Source organism: Leopardus geoffroyi, chromosome D3, assembly GCF_018350155.1.
Source record: "Leopardus geoffroyi isolate Oge1 chromosome D3, O.geoffroyi_Oge1_pat1.0, whole genome shotgun sequence".
Classification (NCBI taxonomy): Eukaryota; Metazoa; Chordata; class Mammalia; order Carnivora; family Felidae; genus Leopardus; species Leopardus geoffroyi.
Window position 1 is genome coordinate 93847264 of NC_059339.1, and position 27024 is coordinate 93874287.

At 43.9% G+C, this 27024-nt stretch overlaps 1 protein-coding gene across 11 annotated transcripts in view; it reads left to right on the top strand.

Moving 5' to 3' along the window:
• ATP9B (ATPase phospholipid transporting 9B (putative)) overlaps window positions 1–27024 on the top strand; it is a 254025-nt gene that overhangs the window by 57373 nt on the left and 169628 nt on the right. For all 11 annotated transcript variants that reach the window (XM_045457995.1, XM_045458002.1, XM_045457997.1 and 8 more), the window contains 2 exons: window positions 8924–8982; window positions 19371–19422. In XM_045457995.1, the coding sequence (XP_045313951.1) occupies window positions 8924–8982; window positions 19371–19422 (111 nt within the window). The remainder of the gene's footprint in view (window positions 1–8923; window positions 8983–19370; window positions 19423–27024) is intronic.

The window sequence follows — 27024 nt, forward strand, 5'->3', positions numbered from 1 at the left end:
TGTTAGAAGCAGAGAGTATTTTAACTGGTGCACGAGCTCGGTCGACACCGGGTGATCTTTAGCCAACTGCACGCTTTGCTGCTTGAGAGGCTGTCTTGTCATGTGGGAATTTTCCACGTCTGTTGCTGCTCCGTTCTTTGCTTTCTCCTTGTTTGTGACCTGCTTTATGATTCATGGTTCTCTCCTAATGGATAGCGCCTGTCAGAGTTAAGGAGGAGAAAATGAAATTGTTGGCAGCTTTTCAGAAATCCCTGATGAGGAATTTGAATTGTGGGGTCATTCTGCTTTTCATTTCTTGGGATCAGTGCTATTTTTTTTTTTTTTTTTTTTAACCTCTTGCTCCAGAGAGGTGTATAAATTGCATCCTGGGCTGTAATCATTCTGCTGGCTGGTTCACGATTCAGTTCCAGATACTTAGTACTCACTATGGTCGGCACTGTGATCCCCTCCGGGGATTCAAACACGAGTGAGTCCTGGACTGTGGTTTTTTTTATTTTATTTTATTTTTTTTCAACGTTTATTTATTTTTGGGACAGAGAGAGACAGAGCATGAACGGGGGAGGGGCAGAGAGAGAGGGAGACACAGAATCGGAAACAGGCTCCGGGCTCTGAGCCATCAGCCCAGAGCCCGATGCGGGGCTCGAACTCACGGACCGCGAGATCGTGACCTGGCTGAAGTCGGACGCTTAACCGACTGCGCCACCCAGGCGCCCCATGGACTGTGGTTTTGAAAGAGCTCCTGTAGTATTCTAGCAGATAGGATAAACTCAGAGGTTTTTGTTTACTTGCTTTTGTTTTAATCAACCATCACATCTCAGTAGGACTGTATCATGTCACCCACTATTAATGTGTATTCCAGATGCACACCTAAAGCTAATGTGGAGCTTCAGAAACGATCGGGAATTAATTCTGGGCTGTGGCTTCTCTTTACACTTGGTGATGACTGATTTCCAGTGGCTCTTACCTGTTTCTTGTAATGGTTATGGCATTCTGTTGTTCAACGTGTTAGACATATGAAAGAGAGAAGAAAGTCTGTTGTCTTTGAACTTGTGTACATTGTGTGCGTGTGTAGTTGTCAGAGAGAACGCTCACATATTTAGGTGTTTCTTGTGTTCCAGTTTCCTTGCCAGAAAGGAACTTGACCCGCTGAGACAGTGTTCTTTCTTCCTGTGTATTTTAGCATCTTTGATTCTTTCTGTCAACACTGTTGTCACATACTTGTTAAAATTCTTACTGTTATTTTTACATAAAAATCATGAAATACCTATTAAAATTTTATCATCTTTTAGTGAAACTTACTGTTTGTGAGGACTGTTTTCTTGAAAGATCTCTGTTTAAAACTCCCTCTTTAGTGCATTTTACACACTGTCTGTGGGCCGTGCACACTTCCCCAGCACGTCCGAACATGTAACTGGCTTCTTGGGTTACTGCATCTTCCGCTTGGCAAGAAGGAGTCCTTTTTGTGACAGTCATGTCTTCAGATAGTTGGGTTTCTTTTAAATAGTATTCTCAAATGTTGGCTAAGTTTTCCCATCAGAAATTGCTTACGAGCTGATGAACTCAGAAGTCATCGGAGTGGGTTTCTGCAGCTGCTGCTCAGAGAGGCATCGGTGACCTTCCTTCTCATTCACGTGCCATCCCTCGTTCGTCCACTTCCGTGATGGTGCAGGTCAAGTCGAACGGTACGTCCTTTCTCACGAGGTCAGAGCCTGCTCGGTGCTTCCCGTTCATCTTGGGTGGTCTTCAGCATCTGGGGGCTGAGCAGCGTTTGGGAAGTATCCGTTCAAGAATGTTCTGGAGACATTACTACAGGTGTGCCGTCTAGGAGCGGCTCTCCATCTGTCAGGTCTGTATGGTAGGTCTCCATCGGTCGGTCGTCGTAGGTTGTCGTAGGTTGTTGTAGGTCGGACACCGATCAGCAGCTGACATTCATGATCTTACCTGCTCCGTCCTCTGTGGCTGCACGTGGTGGACGCGGATCCGCCCGGGGGTGGGGGGGACAGACACACAGGAGCAGATCCATAGCTTCGGGACCGGCGGTGCGTGCCCCGTCGTGCTTTCTCAGCTCATCCTGGGAGGATCTGTGTGAACTCATTTCTTTGTGGCCTTGGTGCGCCGCGTGTCTTTTATCACGTTGTTTGGAGATTGGGGCCCGGAATACGTGCAAGTAACAAGAAACGCCGGCTGACACGACGTACCTTGGCACAGGCGGAGTCGTGTGGCGGTGTGTGTGTCGCCAGCACCCCGCCCCCTCCCTCTGGTAGCGGCTGTTACTGTGCTGGTCGCTGTGCTGCTGGGTCCTCTGCTCTGTGTTCGTGCGGCTGTTTTCCCTGAAGGTTCCGAGGTTGTTGGCACCTGGCAGGATCTGAGACGATGGATGACTTAAGTAAATGAGGGGTTTCCGGATCAAATATGACAGCCCTAGGCCTGTTCGCACTCCAGCGTGCCCGCTCGCGCCTCCCCCAGCATCCTTGCTCGCGTCAGGTACAGCATTGGGTTTAACTTGCTGCCTCGACTGGTGAAAAGTACTCTCCTTGTGATTTGCTTGCTGCTTACCTTTTCACATTTCCTTGCTTATTGGGATCTTTTATATGAGTTTACTCGTCTTTCTTCATACGTCCATTTCTACCTTTTCAGAATTTCTCTAAGAGAAGCTTATCACATGACAAATATTTTTATCTTGTTTGACTCATTTTTTATCTTTTTCTTTAAAATTTGGTTTTTACTGTTTATTTATTTTTGAGAGAGAGAGAGAGAGAGTGGGAGACAGAGCGTGAGCAGGGGAGGGGCAGAGAGAGAGGGAGACACAGAATCCGAAGCAGGCTCCAGGCTCTGAGCTGTCAGCACAGAGCCTGAAACAGGGCTCGAACCCACAAACCGTGAGATCACAACCTGAGCTGAAGTCGGATGCTTACCCGACTGAGCCACCCAGGCGCCCCTATCTTTTTCTTTTAGATGTAGATAAGTTTATAATTTTTACGTATGCAAACCTACTGTTTTCCTTTGTGGTTTTTACTTTAATCCTAGAAAGGCTGTTCAACCCTAGTGTGAATATCTTAATGTCCCTACAGTAATATCTCTGTGTTTTCATTTTTCATAGCTGACGTTTCCCTCCATTTGCAATTTCACATTTCAGGTGTCTATTCCATGGAGAAGGGACCTGTCTTCTTTTTTTTACCGCAAATGGTTAGTTGGTTCCTTTAAAACCAGTTTTTAATGTTACTAAAGTTCTTTTTCCAGAGGCACCTGGGTTGCTCAGTTGGTTAAACTTAGTCTGACCCTTGATTTCAGGTCAGGTCATGATCTCAGGGTTCATGAGTTCAGGGTGACATCATGGAGCCTGTTTGGGATTTTCTCTTCCCTCTCTCTGTGCCCCCCCCACCCCCCACCCCGATCAGTATGCTTTCAAAATAAACTTGAAAAAAAAACCCTAAAAAATAAAAAAGACTAAAAGGGCACCTGGGTTATTCAGTCAGTTGAGCATCCAACCTCAGCTCAGGTTGTGATCTCATGGTTTGTGGGGTCGAGCCCCACGTCAGGCTCTGTGCTGGCAATGTGATGTGGAGCCTGCTTGGAATTCTCTCTCTCCCTTACTCTGCCCCTCCCCTTTTCTCTCTCTCAAAATAAATAACTAAATAAACTTAAAAACAAATAAAGTTCCTTTCTCAGACCTTTGAGAAATGTGTCAGATTTCTTTGGACCCCATTCTTTGCCTTGAGTTCTCTGGATTCATCCAGATCTCCGTGCCAGCTCCATTCCAGTTTTAAATAATGTTCCTTTTCGGCATGTTCCAGCGTCTTAGAATCTTTCCCTCCCTTCCTCAGTTATTTTTCTTTTTTCGTTATTTGGAGATTTTCTTCTCGTGAATTAGACCAGTGGCATCGAACCCTCATGAACAGGCTCGTGGTTGCTCACTATCCTCACCTGTGGTTTCTTCTCTCTTGTTCCAAGGGCCCGATGTTAGTCTCCACGCTGGGAGTGTTTGTGCAGCAAGAAATTGCCGTGGGATGAGCGAAAATCTAGAGGAAATGAGAGACTAGGGACGATTTTGAGCCATATTTAGTTCATCTCCCTTTTAGCGGTAACATAACCATACAGAATCGCGGGGCATTGGGACTTTTGTACATTTGCAGGCGCCTGCTTTCTCGTCAGGTTTCTGGTTTTCGTGATTAAGAGTCTTAGAACGTGTTAATTATGAGCCGTTCGTGTTAACAGTACTTTGTATTTTAACATTTGGTAGAGGTGTAAAGTCTTTCTAACCACAGAAAACAGAGGTTGGAGATTTCTCTTAGGCAGACACCAGCAGGCTTAACCAAGACTTTGAACTATCTTGTCTATAGTAAGACCACATAATTTTCATTTGTGTTTGTTGTTTGATAAAATATTTAAGAGTGAGATACTTAGTAAGTTTTTTAAACCCGTGTACTTTCCTACAAAATCTTTATTTCGTGAAGGTAGTCATTTGCTATTGGTGCTTATTTCTGCATTTGCTGCAGCAAAACGTGTACGTTGGTTGGCTGCAAGTCTGTCTGCATGGTTTCTTCTGGCAACTTTGGGCTCTTCGTTGCTATTTGGATGGTAGACTGTTTCAGATAGTGAGACCACGTTAGAAGGGAAGGGGTCCAGTGAATAACATTCAGTGTCTCATCTCTGTTTCTTACCACGGTATTTCATTATTTCCGTATTCTTTCTAAAGCTATCTCATACTTTGTTTCCTGATAGAATAAGAAAAAAAATTTGTGTTTAACTTGAGCATCTTACTTTTTTTTTGATTCCGCCACTCTTTCTCTTTTCTCTCCAGCTGCTTTCGGGGGGTGGGGGTTTCCAGTACCCTCCCCCCCCCCCCCCCCCCCCCGTCCTCTCTTCGCGAGCTCTCTGCCCTCCACGGCTCCTCTCTCCCCCAGTTCCTCTCTCCGCACCACGTACCTGCCGAGTTCTGTGGTTCAGGTTGTGCAAATTGTGTTAATCTTCAGATCAGTTTTCTAGGCGTGCGGGATGGCTTGGTGTTGATCTGGCTGCATTTCAGGGACGAGAGATGCACAAAAGAACTTCCATGGTGCTGCGCCATCTTGGCCCCTCCCCCGTTTTGTTTTTTTTTAATTGCTAAAGAATGTTTTTTAAATTTTTTTTTTTTTTTTTTCAACGTTTATTTATTTTCGGGACAGAGAGAGACAGAGCATGAACGGGGGAGGGTCAGAGAGAGAGGGAAGCACAGAATCGGAAACAGGCTCCAGGCTCTGAGCCATCAGCCCAGAGCCTGACGCGGGGCTCGAACTCACGAACCGCGAGATCGTGACCTGGCTGAAGTCGGACGCTTAACCGACTGCGCCACCCAGGCGCCCCAAGAATGTTTTTTAAAACTACTTTGATTATTGCTGGTGAAAGTTCAAGAGTAAAAATTGGTTACCTTCCACAAGATGCTCTCTAACCCTTACCTCCAAACAGCAGGATTTCCTTTTTTTTCTTTAATTTCCTAGGCTGTAGTCAATACAGTTCCTATGTGGATGTATTTTATCTCCTGGGCTTTAGGTAAGGTTCCTGCGGGTAGGGCGTGGCCCATTTTGTTCCCACGTTTGTCCCCAGCCTGTGTCGCGGGAAGGATAGCTCCTGCCCTTGCACATCCGGGTCCTCCGTGCCCGTGCCCCACCCACCTTCAGCGGGAGTCCCCGGGGCCTCCCAGCCTGAGCAGAGCCCTGGCTTGTGTGCTCTGGGACTGGCCTCACGGGGCCTTCGTCCGCGTTTCCCTCACTGACCTAGGACAGCCTCCGATGGCGCCGTCGCCCTTCGTCACCTTGGGACTCTGTACATCGGTGCCTCAGGCTTCCACCTGCCGATGCCCCCAGCTGAGCCTTCTTGATTCGCCTGAGAAGAGCCCGGCTCGTCCCCGGGACGCCTCTCCCTCTGCAGTCCCTGTCACGTGGTGGTGGTTTTTCAACCGGGGCCTGGAGGCCACTTGTCCTGGAGCGAGCCGGGCACCCTTTCTGTCTTTCTAGCTTCCTCCCTTTTACCCCTGAGTCCAGCTGTTTGTCAGCTGCCGATTCCGTGGCCTTAACGCTTTTGCACTGTTTGTGGCCCCTGTAATGTTCTAGTTGATGAAGTCGGATTCACCAGTTTTTTCTTTTATGGTTGTGCTTTTGGTGCCCTAAGAACTCGTGGCCTAACTCAAGTTCACAGAGATTTTCTGTTAAGTTTCTCCTGTGTTTCTTCTTCTAGAGGGATTTGCACTATGTGTACCTATTTTGAGTAAACCTTTGTACTGGTACCAGTAAGGGCTGTTTTTGTATGTGGATCTCCAAATGTTTCCCGCACCGTTGATTGAAAAGGTGATCTTTGTCTCCCTGCAGTGCCGTATACTTTGGTCAGAAATCAGTTGTCTTTTATGTGTGGCTTTATTTCTGGACTCTCTCTTCCACTCCACCCATCTGTTGGTCTGTTCTTATGCTAACATCATTCTTTTTTGATTACGGTTTCTTGAGAATAATTCTCGAAGTCAGGTAGTGTTTTCCTTTCAACTTTGTTTTTTTGTTTTCAGAGTTGTTTGTCTAGTGTAGGTCCCGTGGATTTCGATATGACTTTTAGAATCAGCTTGTCAATTTCTGTAAAATATTCAAATCAAAAATCCCTGCTGGGATTTTGATTGGGATTGCAGTGAGTCTAAAGATAAATTTAAGGGAGAATTAATATCTTATTAATACTAAAGCTCCAGCCGTTCTTGACGAAAGGGAACACAAGGCTGGGAGTTCATGGGGCTGAGGCTGTGCAGGAAGTGCAGACAGCCCCCTGCACACAGATGGAAATTCCTAGAGAACCAAGGGCTACTGAACAGTTTGGCCGATTCTGTACGTTTAGAAATGTGCACTTGGAGGCAGATCGCTGTGCCGATTTGACACGATAGCCTTGTCGTGTGTTTGTTCATATTGTCGTATTATTAACACGAGAATTTCTGCACTGCATTTTACCATCACCTGTTTTCTTTAAACATGTACTTGCAAGGAAGCTCCATAGAAATGAATGAAAATCACTGCACAATACCTAAAAATTAAAGGCTATGAAACATAAACTGTGTCTGTGATGTCACAGAATGGTACCTCTTCCTCAGAAATGTAAGACCATGATCGCGGAGTCAGAAAAGGATATATTTTCTGTTTCAAAATATTTAAAAATTATTTACTACATTTATTCCATCTTATGATTATGGCTGTTTCTTTCTCTGCTTTCTAAGTGGGTCTGTTACAGAGAATATAGAAAAGCAGAAGGAACAGTGGAATGGATAGTAGGAGAGAAAATAAAATTAAGTGATAAGACAGGAATTCTTTTGAATCATACTCAGTAATAATGAGATCAGTATGGTACGTTTACTGCCTGGTGCTTAGCTGTAGAAAACATAACAGTGGGAGTACAGACAAGAAGCTTGAAGGGGCCAAATGAAAAAGTAACTAAAATAGACATTCTTCTGTAAGTATACTTTCTGACTATTAGTAGATGTACTTACCAGTTATGAAGGTATCTGAAGATTTGTTTCACAGTAACGCTAAAGAACATTGCTACTCTATTTTATTTTTTTAATAAAAGATGCCAGAATCGTCTTTTGTTTTTTAATGTTTATTTAGTTTTGAGAGACCACATGTGCAAGTGGGGGATGGACAGAGAGAGAGAGAATCCCAAACAGGCTCCACGCTGTCGGCACAGAGCTCGACACAGGGCTTGAGTTCACGAACCGTGAGATCATGACCTGAACTGAAATCGGATACTCAACCATCTGAGCCGCCCAGGCACCCCCAAACATCGCTGTTTTATAATATGAATAAAACATAGCTTCCCCCAATAGTTCCATTCCTTATGTGCTTACTGTATAATTGAGGAATGTAGAAAAATAAAATACAAAACTTCCGGATATCCTCAAAACCTATCTTTAGGAACAGTGGTGGTACTCTTGAAACTGAGCTGCTTTAAGAAGTAATTAGAAAATAAGTTTGTACTAAGTTGAACGTGGTCGAAAAGTCAGTAGTATGACTGGTAACGTTAGTTTTTGGTAATGTGATGTGGGCTTACCTCCTGTCCCGTTAGCTTTCAGAATGAATTGAATGTACAGACAGGCCTTTCCCCATGTTAAAAACGGTGGTCACGAAAAGGTAAAAATAGATCCACAAGGCTGTTGCTAGTTCTAAAAGGGAGATTGACAGAGGGAGGGGGAGGTGGAGGAGGGAGGGCAGGAGGGAAGGGGAAGGGTTCGGAGTCCCAGGGAGAGAGAGAACTTGAGTAAGTTTCGTTACTTATGTAGAAGGGTGTCTCAAATTGTGTATTCAACATTTCATCTACTCTGCGTGATGTTAACTTTGTCTTAGAGGCTTATATGTTAAGTTTTATAGGTGCTTATTGCAGACTGGATATGATACAAATAATCTGAGAATTTACACACTGTATCACGTGGATGAATCACTGTTTGTAATAAAGCTGTCGACCGTATTGGTATCAGTTATCAGTTCCGAAATGTCGGTGATTTTATACATCGTTTTCTTTACTTCTGTTGTCAGTTCTGTGTCCATCACTGCCATTTACAATGTTAATACAAGGATACATCTTCCTGTTATTCACTCATTAAGTCATCTTGAGTGCTATTCTGATGGTCAGTACTGGACCCAGACCTGAAATAATGGTGGATTTGGGAAGAACATTCCGGTTGGAGCCCTCTCCCGTACCCCACGTCTTTTACTGGGGACAGTTACCTGTTCGTATTTGGGAGCTAAGAGAAGTTCATTTTTGGTGACTGTGTAATCAATTTATTTTGAAAGTATAAGTACAGATAAATTTCTAGTGTTTTTCCACCCCAAAAGTTATTTCTGGAGTATTATTTGCTAATTGACATTTTAACTTGGTGTGCTGTTGTTTCCTTGAGTTGATTATACTTCTTCTTTTCTTTAAGGTAAAGTGCAAGTTAAGAGTTCAGACATACAAGTTGGAGACCTCATCATAGTGGAAAAGGTTGATGCATTTTTAATATATTTTAGACGTGTGTATGCCGGTGATTAACATTTAGCCTGATTGCAGTAACTTTGAATCTAAAGGAAATTGTATGAGACAGTTATTTTAAGTCTTAACATCTTTTATAAGATAGGATATATATGAAGAAAAATCTAGTTTGTTTTTGCTTTAGTACATTTCATTGTGTGCAGGCGAAATCATATTTTGTCTAAAAATAAGACCTGTGTTAACTGCTTAATATTGTATTACTAGAATTATTTCATTTGATGAAAAAACTGTATTAGTTAGAACCTATTTATAATAGAATATGTTTCATTTTCTAAAACTTCCAGTTATAGATAGATATATTACACATAAGAATTGGATATTCTTATGGTTTAGAATTTACCTTAAAGAAGGGAGGGTCAATGGAAGTCAGAGAATATTGGGAAGAAACGGCTCAGGTCTGTGGAGGCGGAAGCCGCTCAGAAAGCCTGTCAGTGTCAGTGGTGGAAGCTGCCAGCGGCCTGGGGTGAGCAGGCTGACTGCCTGTGGGGGGGGGGGTGCTTCTGCCCACATCCCTGAGTAATGGCCGCTGAGCAGGTAGCCTCTTTGTTTTTTTCAAAGGCCCTAGGACAACTTTTATTTTATTTTATTTTTAAAAAAATTTTTAATGATTTTTGAGAGAGAGACAGAGACAGAGTATGAACAGGGGAGGGGCAGAGAGGAGACAGAATCCGAAGCGGGCTCCAGGCTCCGAGCTGTCAACACAGAGCCCGACGCGGGGCTCGAACTCACGAACGGCGAGATCATGACCTGAGCCGAAGTCAGAAGCTCAACTGGTTGAGCCACCTGGGCGCCCTTAGAACAACTTCTAAAAAGTGTCGCAGGAAAAGTTGTAATAAGGCCTCTTACAAGAGTAGTCTGAGCCCTCGGTGCCAGCTGGCACCCAGGCCACGCACCCAGCCCGAGCCATGTTGTGGAGGGGTTTAGTACCGGAAGGCCTTTCTCCTCAAGACCAGCGTGGGCTTTCTCTTGCTGCTTTCATCTCTACATCGGCCATGTTTTTAGGTATGCTTGTTTGATTTTACAAAAAGGATTAAAATTGAACATACTGATGTGCAACTCGTGTGTGTAGCGTTTGGTCATATGGACGTTGTAAGTCACTAGCTTTGATCCGCGGTTAGATTTTCAGATGGTGTCTTTGTTCTCCTCTTACAAAGCGCTGTGTGAATATCCTTATACACACACCTCTTCGCGCTTCTGTAGGGTAAATGCTGATGACAGATGACTGAGCCAAATGAGAGTCAGATGCCAGTGTCCAATACCTCACCCTTTCTGTGGTCAGGCACCTGGGTCCTTGCCCCGGGTCCCTCTCATGGCTGTAGTCAGCCAGGTGGCCATCGCCTCCAGCTCGTGGGGGCTTGTTGGCAGGTTCAGGGCCTTGGTTCCATGAGCTTTTGGCTGGAAGGAGGCCGCCTTCGTTCCCGGCCACAAGGTGGGAAGGCTGGGGGTCCTCCACAGGGCAGCTCCTGGTCGCCCGTCAGGACAAAAGTGGGTAGCCAGCAGCATGGATTGCGGGCTGGGACCTGTGCCAGCAGTGACACCCATCACGTCTTGTTTCCTTCTCAAGAGGCTGCGTGGTGTTGATGGTGGTGTTTAAGGAGCAGAGAGAGTCTCTGTGGGTCGGGGAGCACTGCTTGGCCTTGTCGTTGTTCCATCTCTCATTTCCTTTGCTCTCTTGTTATTCACGTTCTCCTTCCCTCTCCTGCCAGAGTTGACGGACTGTTGTGCTCTTCAGTGCTCCCATTTTTACTGAGTAGCGTGAGTCCTTCTTGGCCACAGTGTGTGTACTCATCTCTTCTGTCCTGTAGATGGATGTGAAGGTAGACGTCGAGATCAATGTGGGGGCGTTCCCCTTGGGCCTCTCTCTGGCCTCCCAGGTGTATTCTCCATCTGTGAGAGATGGATGAGGGACATGGGCCTTTGTCGACATCCAGGAAGAGGTTTTACGGTAATGGCGTGGCTGCCCATCTTCTGTTTTGTCACTGCAGTGTTCCACGGGTAGCGCAGTGTGGGTGTCCCTGCAGTGTTCCACGGGTAGCGCAGTGTGGGTGGCACTCCCAACACTAGATTGGTATTATTACACAAGCATGTGTACGGCCCCTTCTCTACCCTGATGTTGAGAGATTCGGTAGCAGAGCTACAGGAAGAACTTCTAAAATATTTTCACTAATCTTCAGGAAACGTTATACACTAAAAAATAGGGGTGACACCTGTACCTGATTTAGTTTTTTTACATTGCCAATTTTACACCTACTTTCACATAAAAATTTTCCACATAGTTTAGTTACTTAAAAAACTTGAATACTTAGAATCTTGAGACATAATTTCTGGTAATTGCTGTGAAGTGATAAGTTTTTAGTAGTGAATTTATATTTGTTAAACCAACTTTGTGGCTTTTTTAGGGATAAAAGTTTTTGTCTTACTGACTGACTAACCGTCATAAGGAAATGGCAATGATATGGTAGCAAATGGCTTTGTCTTTTTACTTTTTATTTAAGGATTCTGGAAATACTTGTCACTAACCAGAAAGTTACTTCTCTGTTATTTGACCATATTGCTACTTAGAAATCAATCCTTGGATACTTCCTTGGTGGATGTCATGTTGGAGGGTAGCTCTTCTAATTCTGTATCCTGATGTGGAATTACAATTCGTATATGAATAGTCATTGTGTAGATATTTGAGGTACGCTGATCGAGTTTGGCCCAGTGCTGCAGATGCTGGGAGTCGTGCAACTCACGGGAGAGCAGCAGCTGGGCACAGTGGGCAAGGGGAGATGTGGGCTTCAATGCCAGATGGATCTGGGTGTAAACTCCCAGTTCTCCAGCCTCAACCCCTCCCAGGAGCAGCATCTCTTTGATGCGCACTTGGAAAGTGGTAGGCTAGATCCATTCAGAGTCAGGGTCGGGTTATGCACGGAGGGCAGAGAAAGAAAATCCGAAGGTTGTCTCCTGGCTGAACAAGGAACCAACCCTCCTAAGAAGTATCTAAAATTTTAGACAGACATGTCAATTTAAATATTAATACTTGAGGAATGTGTCAGGCAGGTAACTGTTTGTAACAAGAGACTTTTAAAAGTTGAAGGTTGTCCAGGTCATTGTCCAGGTCCTAACACCCGACTCTGAAGTCCAAGTGTTTGAGAAGGATCCAGAGGACACAAGCAGGATTGAAGTTGACACTGTTGTTGAGTCCTTCTTCTACTCAACCAAAATGAGCAAGAAAAGAATATCTTCTTTTTTTTAACAGCTGAATTGAAAGACAGTTTCTTTATCCTATTTTTTTAAGGTAATGCAATTTAATAAATATTTTCAACAATTTTACCAAGTATTACAATGTATATTTTAATACCCAGAACAAAAACTATGCAGAGAGAGACAGTCTGAGATGCTGTAAATAAACTAAGATGGGCTCCTGAACAGGTTTCAGGTAACACACCAGAAGGCAAGAAATTAGAAACGGAGGAGTCAATACCAGGGGAAACCTGACAACAGAAAACAGATCATAAAATGCAGACTTCTGTAATGTGTCAGTAATTTATGTTCATTGTGAACCGTCTAAATATACCAATCCAGAGACAGGCAGAGTGGATGAAGAAAGGAGGCCCAGGCATGCGCCTCTCACAAGGAATTCAAATCCAGTGACGCGGGTAGGATAAAAGGAGGTAAAAGAGTGGAAAAGGTACACATCGCATAAAATTAATCGGAAGTAGGAGGGGCTGAGTTAATATCCAGTGAAGGATAGCTCAGAGCAAAGAAAATTATTAGAGATGGAGAGACCTCACATAATATTAACAGAGTTATCCACCAGGAAGACGAGACGGTCCTGAAGTTGTACTCACCAGACAACAGAACCACAGAATACACAAATCAAAAATTGTGAACAATTCTGAACAAAGGAAAAAGATCCACGGTTCTGAGTGAGAACTTCAGCCCCACTCCCTGAGCATCAGACAGAAGTGGCGGGCCAAGCATCGGCACTGACAGAGAAGATCCCCACGGAGTCCGCCAGCGAGATCTAACTGACAAATGCAGGCCGCTCTACCCAACAGTAGGAAGACACACATTTATTTCAAGTCGCACCAAGTTTCAACATGCACCAGTTAAAGCAGATCCATAAAGGAAACCTCAAGAAAATGAAAAGAATTAGAAATCATACAGCGTGTTGTTTCATCATGGGAGAGTCAAATTAGAAGTTAACAACAGAAAGACAACAGGAGAACTCTAAAATAGGTGAAAAGTAAACAGTGTACTTTAAGTATGGAATCTAGGAAACAAAATGCAACTGTGTGAAAGTGGAATTTCAACATTCAAAATACATGGTACGCACGTGCGGCGGTGCTGAGTGGGAATTTTGTAGTCGTCAACACCTACGTTAGAAGGACGTCAAAGTCTCAAGTTAATGGTCTAAGTCCCTGGCTCGGGAGACTAGAAGAGCAGAATTAAAGCAATGTATGCGGAAGAAAGTAAATATAAGAGCAGGTCAGTGAAACAAGATAGTAAATCAGTGAAAGCAAAAGCTGGTTCTTCTAGACAAATTAATAAAACCTATAAACCTCTCCCAGGAGTGATAAAAATGAGCAGTGACACAAGTCACCAGTTTCCGTAGTGACACAGGGGACATTACTGCTGATCCCAGGCCATCGAAAGGAGAATCACGGATTCCCACCGAGAGCTGTACGCTCCCTAGCACACCAGCTTCGACGAAAGGGACCACTTCTTCCAAAACCACAAACCGTCAAAACAGTCAAAATGGAACAGGTAATGTGATGGTTCTACAAACAGTAAGGAAGTGGAGTTAGTAATTTCAAATCTCTGAGAAAGGGGCGCCTGGCTGGTCCAGTCGGAAGTGTGTGTGACTCTTGATCTTGGGGGTGTAAAGATTATATAAATAAAATTAAAACAAATAAAAATGACGTTACCATCGGCATTTCAGTGACTGCGATGGGGACTGCGATGGGGATGAGAGGAAATTGCTTTGAGGCTGGCACCGATGAATAAAAAGTGCATGTCATACCTGTGATAAACCGCAGTTGTTAAAAAACAAATAAAATCTCTGAGAAGGAAGTGTCTAAGTCCAGATGTTTCCACTGAAGAACTCCTTGAAACCTTTAAAGAAGACTTCACATCATTTTTGCACGGTAGTTTCCAGAAAATAGTGGAGCATGGATGGAGCATTACGCAGCTCATTTTAGGAGTCCAGTGTTACGCTCATACCAACACAAGACAGTACAGAAAAGAAAACTACAAATAATGTGCATATACACACAGACATCCTTAGGAAAACAATTGCCGATGGATATCAGCAGTATAGAGAAAAACGGCACATCAGGACAGAGTGGACGTTATTCCGGGTATCTAAGGCTGGTTCAGCGTTCTAAAAGCACCAGATGTAGTCTACCCTGTTAACAAACTGAAAAATAAAAAAAATAAAAAATTATATCAGTTGATGTAGGAAAAACATTTGGGTAAATCCAACACACACTCGTAATAAAAACTCTCCACAGCCTGGATTAAACAGTTAATTAAAAAGCACCTATAAATATGTACAGCCAAGATCACACTTAATGGTGAAAGTCTGAATGCCTCTCCTTTCAGATTGGGAGTAAGTCCAGGATGTTTGCTCTTACCACTGTTTTTTTTTTTTTAATTTTTTTTAATTTTTTTTTTTTTTTTTAATTTCTTGAGAGAGAGACAGAGACAGAGACAGAGACAGAGACAGTGTGAGTCGGGGAGGGGCAGAGAGAGAGGGAGACACAGAATCCGGAGCAGGCTCCAGGCTCCGAGCTGTCAGCATAGAACCCAATGCGGGGCTTGAACTCACAAACTGCAAGACCATGACCTGAGCCAAAGTCAGACACTTAACTGACTGAGCCACCCAGGCACCCATGCTCCTACCAGTCTTAACTCGACTAACATTTCTAGCCACGTAGAATAAGGCAGGTAAAGCAAATGAAAGGAATTCAGGTTGGAGAGGAAGAAATAAAAATGTCCCTATTTGCAGATGACATGATTGTGTGTGTGGACAATCCCAACGAATCTATGAAAACCTCCTGGAACTAATGATAATGAGTAGATTTAGCAAAGTGGCTAATTATAAGATCACCACTCAAATACCAATCCCATTTCCAACATGTGGAAACAAATTAAAAATAAAGTCGCTTTATAATAAATCACTACTATGAAAACTAAATCTTAGGTATTACTGAAAATGACAATGTGTTCATGAAAGTAATCAAAGATACTGTGGATTTGGATTGGAATATTCCAGTTTTCCTCAAATTGAATATAGGTTTAATATAATTCCCATTAAAATCTCAGCAAGATTTTGTTTTTTTGTGTTCATTTTTTACATAGAAAATAAGCTTATTGTAAAAGCCATTTGTGAAGGCTGAGGTAGCAAAGCAGTGCTGGTGAGGAGAATAACGCGAGAAGGGTGACTTCCTGGTGTTGAGGTGCGTGACCGAGCCCAGCGTGTAAGAAGGGGAGAAATCGAGATCGGTGGAACATTCTGGAGAACCCAGAAATAGATACACCCAAAATGCTCAAGTGAGTTTTGACAAAGTGCAAAAGCCATTAAAATGGAGAAAGGTTGGCCTTTCAACCCATGAGCCTGGAACTAGTGGGCGTCCATGGTTTAAAAAAACGAGCCCAATCTGAATGTTACACATTATAGAGGTATTAAATCAAAATGGATCATGACTTTAAGTGAAAAATGTGTAAGTGTGAAACTTGGGAAGAAAAACATTGGAGAGAATACTCCAAATCTAGGCTAGGACACTGGTGTTTAGACTTGATGCCAAAAGCATGATGCGGAGAAGAAAAATAATGATAAGTTGCATCTCATTAAGATAAAGCGTTTGTGCTTGTGAAAGAACACGTGACTACGATGAAAACAGGCTAAAAGGCCCAGAAGGAGACGTCTGTAAACCACATGGCTGATAGATTTGTGTATCTAGAGTATGTGAAAACCCAACAGTACGAAGAATCAGAAAGCGAACTGAAGACGGAGGAGACGTGTCTCCAAGAAGATTATAGCTGGAGAGTGAGCAGGAGAGGGTACCCAGCGTCATCAGTAATCTGTGAATGCGAGTGACAGCACCGTGACGTCTCCGTGCACACACAGCACAGCGGCTACAATGAAAACTGGTAACAACACCAGGTGCTAGCAACGATGTGAAGAAAGGCCACTCATACATTTCTAGTGGGAACATCAAATGTTACACTTACCCTAGAAAATCAATAGACAGTCTCTTAAAAAATTTAATATGCAACTGTGGTATGGCCCAGCAATTGAACTCTTGGACCTCTTATCACAGAGAAATGTTAATTTGAATTGGCACAAAAGGCCATCCGTGAATGTTTATGCCTGTATTATTCATAATTGCCAAAAATCACAAACCAGATGTCCTGAATGGGTGATGGTCTGAGGAACAGTTGTACATCGTACCAGGGTCTATGATGTTAAGAAAACACGGGTCTCTGCTCCTGTGTTGCTCATAGTCTTGAAGGGAGGGAAAAATAAAAAGTATCCATGACTGTTTAACACTCTATTTATTTATTTATGAGTGCTTCACAGCAAATAAAACAGGGTAAGGGACTAAAGAGTAATGGCCTGAAGTGAAATTAAGGGAAAAAATTCCATTACAATGGCATTAAAAAGAATAAAATACTTACAAATAAAATCATTGTTAAGAATAAACTTAGCAGGGGCACCTGGTGGAGTGGGTGGGGGATGTATTCGGGTGGGTGCTTTTTTGGCCCGGTACTGCCTGTGAGATTCTTCCATTTTGTTGTGTGTCCATGGTTTGCTCTTCTCGTTGTTACGCAGTGTGCCCTTTGTCCGTCCTACCGTTGGTGCATATCTGGGCAGCTTTTAGTTTTGCCTGTTAGAAGTGATAATTGTGCACACAGTGCTACTGTAAATATGCCTAAGGAGTGGGATTGCAGGGCGTGGGGGATACATATACTCCACTTCAGCGGATACTGCAAGTGACTTGCAAGGCAGTGTACCACGTTCTCCTCTAGTGGGCAGTGCAGTGCATGAGAGTTCCGGATGCTTCACGTGTTTGTCAACACTTGGCATTGTCAACCCTGTGCATTTTGCATTTCCAGTATGTGTGTGGTAGTGGTGGTTTTAACATGCATTTCCGTGAAGAGTAACAAAATTGTGCACCTTTTCATATGCCTTTGGATACCTTTCTTGTTTGGGAAGAGCCTATTGAAATCATTTGCTATTTTTCTTCTAAGTTATCTCTTCTTTTCTTATCAGGTTTTAGGCCTTTAGGTATTCCGGTTGGGGGGTCTCTTATTAGTGATAATGTTGCAAATAATATTTTCCTCCCTGGTGTGCTTTGTTAAACAGATATTCTTAATTTTGATGAAGTCTATTTTATTAATCTTCTCATTTATAGTTAATTGGGTTTTTGTTTGGTTGGTTGGTTTTTAAAATTTTTGATTGTGAGGAGGAGTCTTGTTAGGTTTGGTAGGGACCCTACCAAAAAATTGTCAAAATATTCTGTATTTTAGGAGCTTTATCGCTTTGACTTTGACATTTAGAAATTCATTCAGGATAGATTCAAATTCACTCGGGATAGATTTTTGTGTTTTGACTGTTACAGAAATTTGGTATTCTTTCCCGTCCTCTTCTGTAGATACCTGTTTCTCAACACTTTTCCTTATTGGTCTGCAGTGGCATCTTTCTCGTTAACCTGGTGTTCATGAACATGTGGGCCAGCCTTCTGTTGTCTCTGCTTGTACGTCAGTAGAACTGTCTGTCGAGGTGGAAAACCGTTTTGTCGTAATTGCTCTAGTCTGATATTTTAGTTTTATTATACTGTAGACTCAGCCTCCTTGTTTCTCACATTTGTCTTGTTCATTCTCGGCCTTTGCATTTCCCGGTAAATACTGGGAATACCTGTCAGTTCCTCCCAAAAAACGTGTTAAGATTTTCATTGGGTTTGTGTTAGATCGGTTGACGGGCACCTGACATCTTTGTGTTCTGATTTTGGTACAGGATGTGTTCTGTGTTACTTAGGTTTTGTTTAACTTCTCTCAGTAATGTTTGATAGTTTTTTCGTTTACAGAACTTGACTTGCTCTGCATCTTTTGTTAGTTATAGTCTAACGTTCACTTTTCTTTTTACTGAAATGGACATATTTAAAAAAACTTTCTTGCTGATCATTACATACATATATATGTATGTATATATATATATACACACACTTGTTTTCTGTGTCATCAATTTTTGCTTTGTATTTGCTTACATCCTTGTACCTCGTTTGGGGCTCATTGGCTTTTGTCACCCTGCTTTCAAGTGGATATTTAGATTCTATTTTTAGCTTCCCTTCTCCATTGTGTGCATTTAACTGTATACATTTTCCTCTTAACGTTTCCCTTTGGCATTGGGAGCACGGTTCCATACGCTCTGCTGTGTTGCGCTGCTGTGTTGCGCTTTTATCGTTCAGCTAAAAATATCTTCTGACTTCCATCGTGATTTCCTTTTTGACCTAAGACTTCTTTAGATTTCAGTACTTGACAGCTTTATCCCACAGCGCGGTGTTCTCAGCCTAACAACTTCTGTTTGTTTGTATTGCTTGCTTCCTCTACTTTATCATGTGTGGGTAGATCTTTACTTAGGTCTCAAAAAATAGAAGTACTTTAGGATGTTACGTGAAATGTTCTTTACTATATATTTTTCTTAGTTTGATACAGCTTTCCCAATTGATAGAATGATTAGCAATGATTAAATAAATGTATTAATAGCGAATTCTTGTAAAAGTTTTTATATGCTATACAGTACTTTTGAGATTTTGTCCTTTTCTGCTTTATAAAGAATCTCTCTCAAATTTGTGGGGGTTTCGTTTGTTTGCTCAGTAGTACATTTATTCATTTATAATAGGTAGTAAATAGTTTATTTATGGTATTTTCTGTTTTGTGTTAGGCCTTGGAACCCTACCCTCCCTTCCCAGGGTTTTTTAGTCTAATAGGGAGGACATAACTTTTTCTAGGGCAGAAACTTCTGTCATGTACAAGTTCAGATAAGAAAGAGGCCAAAGAAAAGGCAATATGTAACACTTTTCAGAAATGGAGTAGGTTTCAGGTCGTCACAAATGCTATTTTCATGGTTTGTTAACAGGGAAAAATGGTAAAAAGTCTAACTAAAAAATGAATTTGAATATCAATTATACAAATTGTTATACAAATCATTAATGTTAATTGCTTCAGTATAAATTTTATTATAACATTTTTTTAGATAGTTTCTGCTAGCTATTTCTACTTTGTAATGGAATGGTGTTACTTTATAAACTTGCATATGTATAATTAGTATTTTATATTACTCTCTGCAGAATCAAAGAATTCCATCGGACATGGTATTTCTGAGGACGTCAGAAAAAGCAGGTATTTCTATGTGTATTTAAATTGCTGATCATTTAGTATTTTAGGAGTTTGATTTTCATTTTGAAAGATAAAAATTTATTCTTACAGAAAAGTTTTCTTTGAATGGTAATACATTAAATTCATTAATTCTAAATCACATTTAACTGCTGATATTTCAAATGATCTTTACTATTTATGTTTATTAACAAAAGATAATCCTATCACAACCTTTATATCAAATGAGTGTTTTCATTCACACTTGTATTGATATGTAAGTAATTAAATAATGTTGCTTGAAATTTGATTGCCGTTCCGTATTTGCAGTGTTGTTAATTCAGCAAACACGTATTGACCACTTCCCGTGTGCCAGGCAGTACTTGTCACGTAGGATCCAAAGGGAGCAAGACTGTTTTGTTCCCTTCTAAGCAGTCGTGTGGATGGACATACCTTGCCAGTAGTACTGTGATTATATAGATAATATGGTTAGAAGATGTGTGGGGGGAACCTGAGAGGAAGCAGACTGTTGCTTAGGTCTGAAGCTTAGTGGAAGGCGCTTCCCAGGGTAAATGATTATTTCTGTGACTGAGCTTTCACCAGTCGGAAGCAGGTGGAAAAGGGCTAAGGAGATGGCAGCCTCATGCGGTCGAGGGGGAAACCTACATGCCGGGAATCAGGAGACCTGAAGCCTGGTCTGCTCCGGCCAGTTCTGAATCACGTGCGCCAGCCACGTGGTCACACACAGTTTCATCGTATCTAAAACGATGGGAGGCCTCTCAAGTAATACCCAAGTTCCTTCTGTCTCACATTTCTGACTTTGTTGAATAAATGAACAGTATTTTTATAGGAAGCTCAGCATATGTATTATTTGTAGTGTGAAACCTAGAAAGGACAAAGTTAAATTTTAGAGTTGTTAATTTAGTTGTTCTTTTTCTTTTCTTTTTTTTTCCTTTTCTTTCTAAGTAATCTCTATATCAAACGGGGGGCTCGAACTTACATTCCCGAGATGGAGTTGGCATGCTCCACCCACTGAGCCATGCCCCAACAACTTTCTTTTAAGTTTATTTACTTAAGTAATTTCTGCAGCCAGCGTGGGGCTTGAACTCAACGACCCTGAGATCAAGAGTCGCACGCTGAGCCAGCCAGGTGCTAGAGTTGTTAGCTTAGGGTTTTCTTCATATGTAAACAGCATTTTTTTAAAGGGACATTTTAAGTCCTGAGAAAGAAAATGTTTTCTCACCCACTGTAGTTATGGTTATTTACGTTGTAACGCGAGGCTGCCGTTGACGCCAGAGTGCGGCTGCTTCTCCTGGGCACGTACACTTGATACGTTTACCTTATTGTGTGTTCCTTCCTGCGGTCTGGTTCTTCCCGCCAGCGGACCGGGGAGCGGCTCTTCGGTCCGTTTCCCTGTCTTCGCAGAAATACAGCCAGGCCCCTTTCCTGCCCAGTCCGATGGGGCTGTGCCCTGATGTCTGGCCGAAGGAGGACGGCTGGCAGCCACGTGTGCTGCTTCCAGGCCTGGTCTCAACCTCCTTTGTAGCCTTGGACCCTTGTCTTCCCAGTGCCGGCTCCGTCGCCGTGGCCGGGGTCGTCTCGGGAGCTGCGTGTTGAAGCCGCCAGCCGGGGTTCACGGAGGCCTGCGGGATTGAGCCCTCTCCCCTCCCCTGACCAAGTGACTCGGAGAGAGCAAGCTGTTTGAGTGCCCCAGCTGCAAGGTTTACCTTTTACGGTAGCCTGTGTCCCCTTAAGTCCTGCAGCCGGGGCAGGCGGGTGACGGCTCTGCCCATGCCTTTGCTTCTTGATCGTGTCACCGGGCGTGAGGTTACGGCCTTTCAGGGTTTCCTGGGCGCGTGTGCAGCTCCGCACGGACCGCTGGCTTCTAGACTCCCAGGAATGTGATGGGAATTTTCAGAGCCTCCTTCAGGTCATCTGATTTTCCCAGTTTTCTTTCAATTTTCTGGTTAGCTTAGTGTTTACCTGCTTTGTCACCACCCAAGGGAGCCGTGACGTCAGACACCTACCCCTGACGGGTTTTGACCCACAGCCCAAGGAAAGTGCTGTCGTCAGTGAATGGGCTCCGGGTCGGGTCACATCCAGGCGAGCCCTGCTTGTCAGGTGATGACAGTTTGCAGGGCATGGGTTCGAAGGGCCCCAGCTGTGATTGGCCCCCGTCAGGGGCTGCCCGTTTTCTCAGCTACTGTGGAGCCGTGGGGTGGAGGGGGGAGGGTTTGGAAATGGGAGAAATCACGACACTCCCCAGCTTACTCTCGGCTCGATTTAGCCGTGTTTCTGAAACAGATGCACCTGGGACTGTCGCAAGTCTTTGATCATTCCCCAGAGTTGTGGAAGGGTTGCCTTTGACAGTTTTTACTGATGTTCTCATTGTAGTTATGGAGAAATGGATTTTCGGACATTCTTACACTGCCATCCCTGTTTACATCATCTACTTACTTATGGTTTGTCTTTGTTTCTAAATGTATTTAATATAATGAATAGCAGAAATATTTGTGCCTGAGAGATGCTTTTTTTTTTTCTTCAATTTTTTCTTTTAACGTTTATTCAAGTCTGAGAGATGTTTGAGCTGTCAGCACAGAGCCCGACCTGGGGTTCGAACCCACAAACTGCAAGATCGTGACCTGAGCCGAAGTTGGACGCTTAACCGACTGAGCCACCCAGGCGACCCTGAGAGATGCTTTTATACTAATTACCCTTTGAATGTTTGTGGTGGAAATAATATATGAGAGTAAGAATGTTAACCTAGGGGCTCCTGGGTGGCTCAGTTGGGTCGGGGTCCGACTCTTGGTTTCGGTTCAGGTTGTGGTCTCATGGTCGTGGGATCAAGCCCTGCCTCTGGGCTCTGTGCTGACAGTGTGGAGCCTGCTTGGGGTTCTGTGTCTCCCTCTCTCTCTGCTCCTCCCCTGTTAGCGCACGCGCTCTTGTGGTCTCTCTCTCAAAATAAATAAACAAAACAATGCTGTCCTAAATATGGAAATGGTGTTTAGATAAATAAGAGAAATAGATTATACAGTTTGTGTTGGGAGATAAAAGGTGAAGAAAAGCCAGTACTTTGAAGCTGGAAGATAATGAGAAACGTTCATTTTTCAGAGGAGGAATCTGAGGGCCTTGTTGATGATCACACAACTAACAGCATTTTTAGAAGTGCTTCAGCCTCTGAATGGTGTTTTCACTGTATCATTGTTTAGGCAGCAGAACATAGGTAGAATATTAAGCATTAGGCAAAATGAGATACTCTTTATTAGCTTTGGATGAAGAACATTCTATCTAGATTGATGATGTTTTAAATTTTTTTTTTTTAACGTTTATTCGTTTTTGAAAGAGAGAGAGCATGAGCAGGGGAGGGCTAGAAAGAGAGGGAGACCCAGAATCCGAAGCAGGTTCCAGGCTCCGAGCCGTCAGCACAGAGCCTGACGTGGGGCGCGAACCCATGAACCGTGAGATCGTGACCTGAGCTGAAGTCGGACGCCGACTGAACCACCCGGGTGCCCCAGGATTGATGATGTTTTAAAAACATTTTCTTTGCCTCTACTTTTCCGTTGCATTTCGTGTTGTAGGGACAATTGCCCACTGTGGTGTAATGGTACTTCATATTGTGGAGGTCCTGGATGTCTTTGAGAATCTTAGGAATTAATCAACTTGTTCCCCAGAAAAATGGACACAATTAATATGCATTATGCTAAATTCTTTATTGTTTTACATATTCCTGGAAGGTTATTAATGGATCTGAGTTAGGACCTTACTGTAGTCTGTTTAAGCCTACAGTTCTGTTATGTTCCTTAGTTTTATTATTTTTCCTATCACACAAATTGTTAAAACCATCGCTAACTATAGATAATGCAGATATTAAAATGTCAGATTGTTATTTCTTGCTATTTTTCTTCTTTTTGTAAAATGGACCCAGGAGCTTCCCAGCTGGATAAAATGTGTGTCGTAATATTGCTTTAAATCAAGAATTCTCAGGAATTCTTAGAATTTCTTTGGAAGCTCTGTTTCTATGACTTTAAGTAATTACTTTAAGTTTTTGTAATCATCTCATTTTTGAAAGTACACCTATTCAGAATTTTTTGTGTATCTACTGACGCCATCGATACTATTTTATTACTTTGCAGTGTCAGTTCAGAAGAATCTAATAGTAGGTTGTCTGTTATAATAAAAACCTTCCAGCCCTAGCCCGTGGACAAGTCTTCGGTCTCCATGGTGTGTCCGGGCTTGATCAGGTAAAGCTTGTGTTTGTCAGCACAGCTCAGGGGGCCTGTCTATGGTGTAGTGACCAGGGACCAACACTGGACGGTCCCTGGGCTGCCGGCTTGATTGTTTAGAATGCAGATGAAGCTGTTGATGGATCTGGGGACTGATGGCTTAAATCCCAATTAATCAATTGCTTCATCACTTTCTTAATTCCGATCAAATATCTCCTGAATGCACACAATTCTTTTAGTGGTATTAAGAGAAATTAATGCTTTGGAACTAATTTTCATCAATCTCTTATAAATGCCAATATCTTTTTCACTTGTCTCCTAAGTGATGACATTATAGTTTAAGTGTTTGGGACATATTTCAATAGCTCAGCTGTCACCTGTTAGTGGGCCAGGGGTAGGTAAATGACACTGCTCGTCCACATTCTCTCTTGGTGCTATTCATCTTCCCACTGGCTTAAAAATTTCATGCAGAGTCATTAAGTCCCATAAATGATTTAGAAATTAAGTTTAATGGCAAACGATCTGGTATTACATATGCAAAGTCAATATCTATTTTTCTTTTGTTGGGCATATACTGTACCCGTCTCTGAGAGCTATTGGATTCGCGAGCTGTTGCAGGCAATCTACTAATATTACAGGATAACTTATCACGGTCTATGACAGACTCCTGTGCTCTGTCTCCTCGTGTCCCAGCAGTTACTTTATCACTACTTGATGCAGCTCTCCTGTGTGACACATGGCCCAGTTGATCTTCATTTGATTGTCATTAAACCTGTCCTTTCCTGTCAGCTCTTGTCAATTAATACAAAATAAAATCAAGTATTCATAAGAAGTCTGTAACAGGATATGAGCAGGCCAATTTAATAATTCATTTTTGCCGCGCGTTCACTGGCATCCATCGTAGCTGCTGCTTGCTGTTAAACATGATTAGATAGAGTTCGTGTAAGACACGTCAAGTTGGCCGTACTTCTGATTTTGCTACAGTTCGGTCTTTCTTTTTAAATCATCTCCGTTACCGCAAGGTTAGTAATGTTAACTGTACTCGAAGGTTAGTAAGATGTCTATTGTCTCTAAATTTTTAAAGCAGGGTATAATTATTTAATATGAAGCATATCCCTTTTTCTTTAAAGAAAGGCAGCTCTATTTCTTCCGGTGTTTAGTAAGTTCATAGAGATCTAGGTGTTGGTCTCGCTATTTTAGAACCACAGAATATTTGAACTTTAAGACACTAGTGAGTTTCCCTTCTTACTATTTTATATGTTAGAAGTCACACCTAGAGCAGGGCTGTTGGCACGGACGTCTCATGGCACGTGTCAGACAGAACCTAGAGTCCGGTCCCTGCACAGCTAAATTTATAGCAGGACACACGCATGCACCTGCACGTATATAATCGCACGTACATTTAAGTTTTGGGAAACTGTCTAACTGTCAAATAAGACCCACTGCAAATTTCCTTGTACTCCTTTTTAGTTGAAATCAGTTCGTACAAAATACTCTCCTTGTGGTAGGTCGTGTGACAGGTAACGCGTAACAATTTGTTTATGTAAAGTGCACGCGATCAGACAAAGGTCTCTTCCAGGAGTCCTCACTTGATACAGTGGGTGACTCGGGGAGCGTCTCGCAGCTGTCAGTCTTACCGGGCCTCGGGAGAGTGACTCCGCCTCTGGGGACCCCCTCTGGTTCCGTGGGCAGCACTGATGCCCGTGGCGGAGAGTAGCTAAAAGGACTGCAGGTGTCACTGGTGAAGGGTTTCCGTGGGGCACACCGCAGACACCGAACGGACTCGTCGGGAGTGCCCCGGCTGGCGGAGGAGAGCAGTGAGAGGGCAGGGAGGTGCTCGTGGTGGCAGAGTGCATCTCCTCCCGGGGCCCGCGGGGCGGTGGGGCTGGCGCACGTCCTGCGGGAGACGTCCCGGGTCGAGCTCTGTGAAGACACACTCTTACCTTTCTGCCTCAACCAGTACCCCAAACTTGAGGCGTAGTTAGCTAAATCTGGAGTTCCTGCCGTCTGCCACTCACCGACAGGCTTTCCTAGACTTGCCCCTAAGTTTTACGAGATGGCCGTAAGGAACATGTGACTTCTCCCACCGTGCAGGAGAAAGCCTTCGTGAGATGGGGTCGCCGCACGGGGAGCGTTGGTGAGTGAGACGCAGAGCTGGCGCTCAGCCCAAGGCCTGCTCTTCCGGCTGAGGTGAGCCCGGCCCGGGATCGGGAGCCTGCTGGGGCGCTGCCGCCGTCTGGGGCCACATCTGTCTTCATACAGGCTGCTGAGCCCATTCCTGCCTCAGGTCACTGTGCCCGTGGCATCCCCCTTCCCCGCCCGGTTTTGAAAACAAGCAGCGTCTCCAGAAGTTCCCAGGTATCCTCAGGGGGCAGAGTCACCCCTGGTCGAAAGGACTAGAGACTTTTATTTTTCACCGAAGAGAATGCCTGAGATAATCTCAGTGTTCAGTTATGTGTCTTTCGAGAGCAGTCGTTCTCCCGTTCCTCAGAGACCTTTCTCAGGAAGAACAGATTGATTCTGTGGAATCTGGCTCCATGGGGAAGCGGCTTCTACTCCACGCCAGCGCAGCCTGGAATCCGGGGACTGGCTCTGTCTCCCCGCCACCGCCAGCCTAAGGCCAGGGCACCGCCCTGCGAGGGGGCTCCACTAATGGCTCACTTCCCCTGGCCCTATGGATGGGCCCTCCCTCTGCTGGCCAGCTCCCACTCCGAGGCAAGAGCTCTGCTCGCTTTTGACGAGCTGGGAGTAACAGGGCCCCAGCTATTACCCCCACCGGCTAGCTTGTGGGGCAGAAAGTAACGTGCCCGGAGAAGATACCACAACCCCTCCAACCCCAGCACCCACGTACAAGCTGCTGTCCCATTGGCATTTCCCGTGCCTGGGGCGAGAGATCTCTGCAGCTTTCCCTGTGGTGCTGATTAGGAACAGACCTTCTGGGAGTTCGTGCCGAAGGGTCGTGTTGACAACAATGGAGAGCTTGGTGGCCAGTTTTCAGAGGGAGGGTTCCTGATATGCACCACCAAGGGACACAGAGCCCAGTGAGAAATTTCACCGCCGGAACCAGGGAAAGAGCCAGGAAGAGTCCCACGGGGTCGCACTCGTCACTGCATGCGTGTGCTGGGCTGCTCTGCTCGGGAGTGGTCAGAGTGGGGCATTCTGGAAAAGCTTCTGCAGGACGCACACCCATCAGCAGTCAGAGCCTTGCCTGGTTCAGGGGCCCTAAGCACAGTCTTCTGGGTGTGCTGCTCACTCCGGTGTGGCTCCTGCGAAGCCAAGCTTAGAAGCACAATCCCACGCCTCCCCGTTAGTCTAGAAGAACGTCTGTATGCCAAACCCATGGCTGTGGCCCCAGGAGTGGACGGAGAGAACCTCAAGCTGCTGGTCTGTCCCTGACAGAACATGG